At 43.6% G+C, this 10,693-nt stretch overlaps 1 protein-coding gene across 2 annotated transcripts; it reads left to right on the top strand.

Annotated features, from left to right (window-relative positions):
- Positions 1–341: 341 nt before the first annotated feature.
- LOC117896193 (myosin light chain alkali) lies at positions 342–2,969 on the top strand. 2 transcript variants are annotated; one of them, XM_034804283.1, is made up of 6 exons: positions 342–463; positions 618–645; positions 1,751–2,056; positions 2,131–2,217; positions 2,574–2,620; positions 2,754–2,969. In XM_034804283.1, the coding sequence occupies exons 1-5, from the start codon at positions 461–463 to the stop codon at positions 2,615–2,617; spliced, it is 468 nt and encodes a 155-aa protein (XP_034660174.1). In that variant the 5' UTR covers positions 342–460; the 3' UTR covers positions 2,618–2,620; positions 2,754–2,969. The 2 variants fall into 2 exon arrangements, with proteins under 2 accessions (XP_034660174.1, XP_034660175.1); XM_034804284.1 differs by lacking the exon at positions 2,574–2,620.
- Positions 2,970–10,693: the final 7,724 nt, after the last annotated feature.

The raw sequence follows: 10,693 nt of genomic DNA, 5'->3' as shown, positions 1-10,693 counted from the left end.
ACCGATTATTATTTTGCCTTCACGAGCGAAACAACAACTAAAATTCAAACGAACAAAAAAATACAAATTCTTAAAAATAGCCTGTTTATAGAGAGCAAAATAAACAGCTCCATGGGAGAGCCACGAAAGATATATATGCACTGTATGTATGGCTGCTGGGAGAGTGAAAGAGCATTAGAAAAAGTTCTCAAGATGAAAGTAAATTCTTGGCATCCACACAGACATCCACATAGGTCTTCCCATGGGTAAGGCTGCGAAGGAGAAGAGAATTTCGTCATTTTCTTTCGCTGTGCCTATGCGTGTGTGTCTGTGTGTGTGTGTTTTTTGGGTGTGTGCGTGTGGCGATATGCTGCTTGGCTATCACCTCAGAATTACCTTGCCGTACTGCCGCTGACGAATAACGTTCAGTCGAGACCGAGCTCATCCGCGATACAGTTGCTTTTCGCATCCAACAGACAAAATGGTGAGTGCATATATCTGCCAAAGACTCTGCACATTGTACCATCAGGAGATACATATATGCATAGAGGAAAAAGATAGAATGTTCCATGGAAAATTACCAGCATCAACTAATGCAAAACTCTGCAATTTGTATCCTCTTCTCCTCCATTTGACAGGCTGATGTTCCCAAGCGTGAAATTGAAAGTAAGTTGAACCGCACGGAAAAAGGATTATCTATAACCTCAAACCTCAATCCATCAAAAGTTCAATCAAAAAGTTATTAAAACACATGGGAAATCGGGCAACCACAGAAAGGATTAAAGGCCAAATAAAATGTAACACAATTCAGCAAACACCCGGGAAACACTCGGAAAACACTCGTTCCTCCTGTGTGCCTATAAAAATTGATTGCATAATGTGCGCGTGTGAGATCGGGGATACACATAATATAAACGTAGATACAACAACAAAAAATACACAATGAAAATCAGTGAGAATATATTTCGTAATCACTTGGAATATGTATCACATATGTATACATATACGCGTTGCGGAAAATTTTCATTCAGGAATTTCTATATGCATCGTCGGTGCTATTTTCATCCCCGTCGACTTCGCCCATCGACACTTGACCGATGAACCAGACGGAAATGGGAACAGCAAAATGTTGCCAACAGCGAGAGAAAACCAAAATCGGATCGGGAAAATCTAGTGCAAAGTTATGTTTTAAAAGAAATTACAATGGAAAATCGAATGTGTGTGTGTGTGCTGCGTTGTGTGTGTGTATGTTCGGGATCCCGAAGGCGTATAGCGCTGCTCTGCTCGTTTCGAGATCTAATTTTGGCCAAGTTATTTCTTGATACTTATTTTAAAACTTTTAAAACGCACAAAGAGAGAAAGAGAGAGCACAAAAGTATAGATCTGTGTGTATACACACACATACATATATTCAGATGAGATGGCGAAGGCGTTCGCTCGTTCGTTCGGTTCGGGTGTCGGATTACGTATACGTAGTGTGTGTTCTTCGTGTTGGCAATGCTCCCAGAAACACACACACACACACTCGCACGCACATACATATAGCCAGTAACTTATGCTCTCGGCCATGTCAAAGATTTTCATGATGACCAAAAATGTGCGTACCAGAAATTTCAGGGTTACCACATCGACCCCATTAACGAGGAGAGCCCTTAACTATTTTTAAAACCATCAATCAATCAATGAACTAAATAATAGTAATTACAATTTGATGCGATTGTCGTTGGCCATCGATTATGACTTGTGCTAATCAAATGTTTGTCTTGTGCAGATGTCGAATTCGTGTTCGAAGTCATGGGTTCCGCCGGCGAGGGCATTGATGCCGTCGATCTAGGCGATGCTCTGCGTGCCCTGAACTTGAACCCCACCTTGGCTCTCATCGAGAAAATGGGTGGCACCAAGAAGCGCAACGAGAAGAAGATCAAGATGGACGAATTCCTGCCCATTTACTCACAGGTCAAGAAGGAGAAGGAGCAGGGCTGCTATGAGGACTTCATTGAGTGCTTGAAGCTCTACGACAAGGAGGAGAACGGCACCATGATGCTCGCTGAGCTGCAGCACGCCCTGTTGGCGCTTGGTGAGTAGTTGCTTAGGGGAAAAACTTACAAAAAAAAAACCCACTAACGCACACATTCCCTTTCGAACAATTAGGTGAGAGCTTGGATGACGAGCAGGTTGAGACTCTGTTCGCTGACTGCATGGATCCCGAGGACGATGAGGGCTTCATCCCCTACTCTCGTAAGTATTTGTGTGGCAAATATCCCTCTGGCTGAGGCCCCGGCCCCAGTGCCCAAGGTCAATGTGTCGAACTCAATGTTAATGTCAATCGTAAATGTTATTTGTATTCTCCACATGCAACTCGTTGTCCCTGCGCACAAATCACTCACTCCTCCAACCACTCTGCACAATGCACCACTCCGCACCACAATGTTCCACAATGCACCACTATGTACCACCTGATACCCCCGACAAATGTGTTCTCTGTATGCGTGTCCATGTTTCCATGTCCACAAACCAAACAAATTCCCGAATGGCATCCGTATTTGCGTGTCCTGTTACTCCCGTGAATCGTTGATACGATCCGATCTGCACAGAGTTCATCCAGCGCCTGATGAGCGATCCCGTCGTCTTCGACTAAACAGTAAGTAGTGAATGTAGTATTGCTGTTCCGATGTCTCTACGCCTCGATGTCTGGACGTGTACACGCAAATTCCAATTGATTGATGTTCCTGATTGCTAATTCAAGATCTCTTCTTCACTCCTCTACTCCACAGCATTCCTCGCCAGAATGTGTGAAAGACCAGATATGTTGAAGTGAATATGAAATGAATGAAATGAGTTGTTGAGCCCAACATCCCCATCGACAACAACAACTGAAACAACATCAACAGATTTACAGCAACAACCATTCTCCATAGATGTTATATTCATCGCTAACTCTCTCTATCTCTCTCTCGTATATTATTTTAATTAAATTTTACTTCTGCTACTACAACAACTGCAATTGAACTTCAAGATAATATTATTTTTTAAAAAATAAAAAAAATTTAAATTATAAAATAACGAAAAACAAAAAAAAACTGAAAAAAATATTAAGTTTCTGTGCACATTATTTTGTTATTGATTTTGTTGCTTATACAAGCCTCCCCCACCTTCCCCCAACAATAGTTAATTATTATTATTCCCTATGAGACGCAAATAAACCAAATAGCAAATACAATAATTTTTAGGAAAATGCAAACATGCAACATGCAGCACCTGCAGAAAAACGATGCAGCTACGCTTCCCCTTGCTGCCAGCCTGAGGTTACGACACTGAATGTTTGAAAGTGAATTAAGTCGAATGTATTTAAATAAACACTAAGAATAATTTGTGCAGCCCCAAATCAAAACAGGGCTTGCACAATCAAAATTGATTCAATTTAATTAATCTACAAAATGGACAGTGACAAAGACAGAGAAAGCATGAGATAGAAAATTACTAGAATTATGTTTATAAGGGTCTTTCCATACCTAAGTTACTGAAAAAGCTCATATTTGAAATTAATGTGGGCGCCAAATGAAATGTAACGAAAAGTATGGCAGCTCCACTTTACTTGCACTGTTGTCAACCCTGCAACATTACCTGTTATAACATTACAGAACTAGGTAACAGTGAATCATGGAAGCTTTCTAACAACTTTTAGATTTCTGTTAATTTCCGCAACACTCCTCGCAACTTTTGTGTCGTTTGCTCGATTGGATTTTCCTAAGTCCAAAGGAAATTTATAGTGATGACAACAAAACATAGTGTGATTAAAAAAGAAAGTAATGTTTTATAATATAAGGCCTACGAAGAAAGGAAAGAAATTATCTCAAATAAATGCGTTTATTTCTGAGCTCATATTTGAAACGCAAAATCGAGGAATACGACTTAAGATTACGGTATATTTTTAAAATGAGAAGGTATAGTTATGAGGGTTGTGCGGTATTTTCTATCGATAATTCCTCGGTCACACTGGTGCCGTGTGCTGTTGTCCCAGCAAAAATTCAAATAAATTTGCCAAGTGCCAGTGAAGTGATTGCACAGCCGGAATACAAGTATATATTATATTTGGTGCAACTTGTGTGACCGATTTTCAGTGTGCTACCCTTAGCGGCTGCAAGAAAGAAAATAAGCATTCCCAACGCTGAGATACACCGACAACCGGAAGAAAAGTGCAAAGTGCAAAAGTGAAATACGTGAAATATCTCAAAGATACACACAAAAATCTCGCCCACATACAGCAAGAGTGGAAAGTGCTTTCCTGTGAGTGCAGCCACCGACCGACAAGGAGGCTTACACAGATACACAGATACATATAAAGTGAAAACATACACACAGATACACACACAACACAGACAAACACTCGGTTAACTTTCAATATGGCGGATGTCATGGAGAAAAGCTCTGCTCAGCCTCCATCTCTGCCGCTCCAGCAGCAGCAGCAGCAGCTGCAACAGGAAGCAGCGCCAGCCCCACAGCAGCAACAACAACAACAACAACAACAGAAACCAGAAGCACCCAAGCAGGTGCCTGCATCGGTCCCAGGTCGGGCTAATCAGGAGCAAAAAGGTGAGACCCCGGACACGGACTTTTGCACAGAAATGACTTCACACCGCATTACGCATACGCAAACGCCGAGTTTGTCTTAGAAAATCAATTAGGCAATGTTCACGGAGAAAAGAGGGGCACGGCCCGGCTAAATGTATCTCTCAATTAGAGGGGAATCCTGTGTGTGTGTGTTTGCCGGCACACCCCCAGGACATTGTTGGTTACGATTATGTCAGGACAACATGCACCCGCGGCTCGTGTCATGTTCCCACGTAGGAAATTATGCAAATAGATATCAAAGGCTTTGTTTTTTCTGTCAGCTGTTTGCTCAGCCTTTGAAGCACTCTGGAATGGGTTGGGTTGGCGGCTTATTAAGCCTGTCTGAAGAGGGCTCAGAGCATAAGCCAGGATGCTGAATGTTGCTTCATTGTTGCGAGCATGGGCATGGTTCAGTCCCTCTTCAGTCGGTTTAACGACCTGCAACTGTGACGAGCAACCACCCACATGCTGGCTGAGTGCAGCTTTTAATTGTGACTAATGCCCGCTGCCAAGAGCCTAGTGCCTAGTGCCTAGTGCCTTTGCCTCCCTTTTGTCCAGCATTATTGTGTTGGTATCTATCAGATATAGATACAGATACAGAGACAGAGACAAACGACTGCGATAAAAGTTATCAGCCATAGGAGCCTCGTGCTGCTGCTGCTGCTGCTGCTGTTGTGGTTGCTCTGCATTTGACCTCGTTTTGCATCTTGCCTCGCACTCGTATGTGGTGACATGAAACCCTCTCTGATGGGGTTGATCAGCTATCCAAAGAGTGCAGGAATTTGCGTATCTGCAGATCTTTCGTTAGGGTATTCCGCATGCCTCACACAACTGCGAGCAGCCGCTGCTCTAGTTCATTTCGCTCTCATCTTGCATTTGTTTTAAAACATTTGACGCTGGCACAGGCGTCGCAGCACCCCTGCCTCGGCTGATGATTAAATCAAATGTTCAAGTCAAGAGCAAACCGGCTCCGTTAAATAATAACAACACTGGCGCACGGGCACTGTATTTGTTTAGCAATGAAAAGGGAAAATATACGACGCGACGTGTGAGTAGTGTGTGCCGCCCGATTACTATCAACGCTCTCATCCCCAATGAAGTCATTCGCAGGCGCTCCTCCCACATCAATCTGAGGGGTACACAGCTATCATCTATGTAGATTGCACTGAACTGATAAGCAGGTGAAATGGCTTTCCCTTTGAGAGTGTGGAGTCTCGCCAGTATTGGCTTTTGGTAATCATAATTTTAAAGATCAAATGTAATTCGAGTGACGTAATGGCCGCGATTTGTTGCACTTTGTGTGTCCCCACCGCTCCTTGACTCTATAAATAGCCAAGATTCGCCGCATTTTCAGGCACCTTCAGGCACTATTCTTTGGCTTTTCAATTAACACGAAATGGTTGGCAGCCAGGCAGCTGAGCGACACTTTCGTTTCGTTTGCAATGTTTGTCGTGGAAATTGATTTTCCCTTCTCTCTCTTGCCCCGATTGGGATTGGGGGCGTGCGCTAGATACTTTTTAGATACTTTTCTAGAACCAGAAGCAGCGCCTCAAGCACGCTGCTAATTGTTAAGGTTTCCGTTTTGTGCTTGACAGTAAAAGTGAAATAAACAATTACCGAAATGTTTGCTGCCATATTAGGGCCTAAGGCCACGCCTTTGCTGTGCAGCTCAATGAAGCAAGACAAAGATTTTGGGACATCGTTTGGGTCCACGCCTCATGCCATATTTGGTTATTACGAATAAATATTTTGTCAGTAGTTTTTCCATAGATCTGTTTGGTTGAGTTTCCTCTATGCTGGGTTCGTTCCACAATTAGCATGCATGTGGCGCCCCAGGAACATTTATTAAGTTGTTGCTGTCCCTGGGGGACTTGTGGCATATTAATGTGCATTTTGTATCTGATGGATGCATCTCCAAGTTTAATGCGAGGAATGCGCCATGCAACCCGGTCTCGGCTTGATTAATTAATTATAAATTGAAAAGTTTGATCAATAAAATGTGTAGCAAAAATTAATAAGAAACCCTGAAGGATCCCCCGGGGTGTCTTCTCTCTCTCCCTCTCCGTGGTGGGTGCTGCCGTTTGTCGACTGCCACTGCTGATGGCACGGTGTTTGTTTAATTGTTTTCCCCCATACAAAGTGTCGCTTGACACGCAAATCCCTGGGTCCGTGTTGCCCTTTAATTAAAGCCACAAAAGAGTTGTCAAATGGCTTCAGCTTGGCTCGAGCTAGGCCAGACCCCCGGGCGACCTGGGCACTTCCAATTCCAGTTCAATAAACTCGCCCAGTTTCTGCTTTGATTTCGATTTTATGGCCATTGCATTTGTGCACTTTCGCCTGATGGAACCCGCAAGTAGATGATGGGTAGTTGCCGCTGGTTACCCAATCCCAAACCCAATCCCAGTGGCTAATGGCTAATACCGCTTTAGGCAGACGCCGCATAATTTGTTGTTCTGGTTGCAGCCGGGCCATATTCGTCGCTGGCAATGCCTGTTTGGGTTTCGCCCGACCGACGAGTGCGTGCGGCACTCACACTGACAATTGCCACATTTTGTGGAAGCAATCAATAATCGAAGTGCGTCAAAGATACAAATGTTAGACAGCCAAGTCAAGTTGCGTTACGTTGCCCAATCGAACAGACTATAAATATGTTCGCCCAACCATATTCGACACAAGGAGCCATGGAGGAGCCTGCTGGGACACCCAACCTAGTCCTAGTCCCAGTCCTAGTCCCAGTCAATAAAGCAATAAATTCAGGTGTTGATTAATTGATGAGCTGCGCTTCTGACTCCATTCTACGGGTTTCCCTTCCACTCCTGGGCAGACCTCTGCTCGCCTCTGGGTTCTGTTCTGATTCATCTTTTGCGTCGCAGAAGCAGGAATAGTCGCGTCTGCCTCAAACATGCGCAGTTCGAGGCAGGCTTTGGTTTCGGCTTGAGCTTCAGCAACCACATGAGGAATTCCTCCCCCGCAGTCGCAGCGGAATGTTGGACAGAATAATCAATGGGCGCACACAGAAGTGTCCGCTGCCGTGCGGTGGGGGGAAGCCAACCAAAAAGAGGGCATGCCGATGGATACCGGCTGCATCCCTCAAAACATAAAAGCAAAACAACGCCAAAAGAGCTTCAGCGGCTACTGAAACAAAAACAAATCAAATGGGGGTGGCAAAAGAAGCAACCAACCACCCCTATGTTGGGCAGTCGGTGGCCTTGGTTTGCGTGCCGTTGGTCTTCTGTCTCGAAGTTTTATCTCTCTTTAAAGTAAACTTTAAGTGAAAGGCAGCGTAATTGGGGTGTGCTTTTTGGCTAATTTTATTTAATTTCAATGCAATAATGATACGATGTGATGCAGTTGCGATAATCTGTAAGATATGTTCTCGGTTTTCTCGTATCTTTAAAATGTTCCCACAGATTTTCACCCTTTTATGGGTCAGCAGGGGGAAACTTTTAAGCGTACAGTTAGGCATATGTAGGATTACATCTACTAACCAGGAAGATTTAGCAGCAGCAATAACTGAGAGAAACGCTCCATTTGTGCGCTGATGCTGCATGAGTCATGAACTAACTTCAATTCTGAAATTCAAATTCAAACACTTGAACGCCAAAAAAACGTGCTTTACAGCACTGCACTAACTATCGTAGCTATCGATAACTAGTTGCTCAACGCTCATACCGGTCAGCTTTTGTCAGAGTGTAAAAGCAATTTCGATAACATTATCGTACTCTTTTTGTTGTCTCTAGTTAAGGAAAGCGGGAAAATTTAAAAAGTTAGATTGTCAGCACTCAGAAAACCAATTTGTAAACATAGTAACTAGGGAAATATCTTAAATTCACCAAACCAGCAGTAATATATAAATATCTCTCTTTTTTCAGGTATGTACTCGTTTGCAGATATTTGGAATATATTTAACAATTCAACTTGAAATGGCTTCACCTAATGGTATGTTGTGTCTATATTTAAATTAATTAACGCAAAGCAGTAACTGCAGAAATAGTTACAGATACTACTACATAGACACGAGACTACATATGTGCATAACAAGCCCCACTACCCTACCCCCTTTATGTACAGAACCTAACCTAAGCCAAAGTAAACTCTTCTCTTTGTCTGCCCCGCGCATAACCTTGACAATCGAATTAGCAAGCAGGAACGGAACGAGGAACAGTTATCCCACCACCCTCCCACTAGTACGATTACGAGTATGTATGTGAGTGTTGCTGGCTCGTCGCTAGTTTACTTTTGATGTGCAGACATTAGGTTAGGGCGGAGCGCAGGGGAATGAATCTTGCGTGCTGTCTGCCTCTAAATAGTCAACAATTAAAGGGGCAACCGTGGAGCCTATGACAACAACACCTGAGTAATTCGGAATGCTCATAATAAATATTATTACACGGTGCGTGGTGGTGCAGGCGGTGCCTTTAGCTATTTTCCCCCTGAATCCTTGTGTATTTTCGTACTTTTGCATTTGATTGTCGTTAGCTGAGCATTGCACAAATGCGCACCGATCCACGTAGAAACCATTAAATTAATCAAGTCAAATGAAATCTGCAAATAAAATCAAAGCTACCGCACAGAAAATACTGAGGGGAGTGCTCCCCCCTTTGCTCATTGTTGGCGTGTTGAATTTGCATTTTTCCCCGGCGCCCCACTAATAAATTTGTATGTCAATAGAATAAGGCAAAGGCGTCGTCTGAGCACGTCGTCCTGCCTGTAGTTTTGCGCTGACTTTGCTAAGGTATTGCCTGCTCTTTGAACTGCGCAAGGACACTTTCTGTTTATGCGCCCCGAGAAGTTTACGAGCAGAGCCCCAACCCTACCCTACCCCCCACAGAGAGAGAGTAGCCCCCAATACTAGGCTGGCATCAAAACAAATTCTAAGTATTGTAATTCGAAATTTTTCAAAGCAAATAAAAGCAGTCGAGTTTTAACACTCGCGCCAAACACAACGCAGTCAGAGCTGACTAACCGCGAATCGCGATATTTTCCCCAAGGAAATTGATAAATAATATATCTAAATAAAATATAGAAAAAATAATAATATTAATAACAAATCAACGTGTGAGCTAAAGTCAGTGCGTGGTCTCTTTTTGGTGTTGTGTGTGCTTCGACTTGGAAGTGCTGCAGCTGTTCCGACCTCATCCTTGCGGTGAACGCAAAGTGCAAAGTGCATTAGCCTCTTCCCTGCTGCAGGCCTGTGGTACGAGTACGTGGCCAAGTTATTGCCCTCTGGCTAGAAAAATCGATACAATTGCATGGCGCTTGGTTTATGGCACACCGCAACAATTGATAATGGCTCCATGTCCGTGTCCGTGTCCGTGTACGAGTACGAGTCCTGACTGCGATAAAAATCGCAACTGCAATGTGGGAACCAAGCGGAAGGGAACAACTTTCCGCAAACAACAACAAATTCAATTGGCAGCAGGCAAAGTTTGTTAACAATAAAGGATGTTTTGTTTTGTGGCAAAGGATCTAATTGAAAGGCGACGGAAGCATGCTTAGAAGACCTCAAATAAAACGAGGGTTTTGTTTTTTATGGTACTGCAACTGCCACTGGCATTCCCCCCGCTGATAATCAATTTGGCCCAGACCATTTGGCCACAAATGACAGTTCTTGGCGTTCCGTTTGTTGCGGTTGACATGAACATTGTGTGGAATTTCAGTCGAGTCGATGTCGATGTCAGCCAAGAGAAACAAATCATTGTGGCCCTAATTTGCAGTTGACTTGCTTCCTTCTTCACATTCATTTCACTTTATTTCATTTCATTTCATTTCTTTTGTTTGGGCATATTGTATGGCCAGGAAGTGGCAGCGAATCTGGGCCCTGACTCGACACAAGTTCGAGCTGCCGCTTTAGTTGCCACTCGGGTGTTGCACGTGCTGCTCCATGGAGCAGTCCAAGAGTCAGCAATTTAAAGGGATAATAAAGGCCTCGCCACGCTGCTTGTCTGTGCAATTTTATCGATTTCCCTGTCAAATGTAACACACAAAAACAGAAAAAAGAGAATTCCCCAAAAAAAAAAAAGTTGTTTTCGCTTCTTTACAAAGTTTATTGCCAGGTAGTGCCTAGAACCAGAACCCAGCCACAGTTCGTAGTCCCAGCCTG

The sequence above is a fragment of the Drosophila subobscura genome, chromosome O (assembly GCF_008121235.1).
Source record: "Drosophila subobscura isolate 14011-0131.10 chromosome O, UCBerk_Dsub_1.0, whole genome shotgun sequence".
Taxonomy (NCBI): domain Eukaryota; kingdom Metazoa; phylum Arthropoda; class Insecta; order Diptera; family Drosophilidae; genus Drosophila; species Drosophila subobscura.
This window is presented reverse-complemented; position numbering and strand designations above follow the sequence as displayed.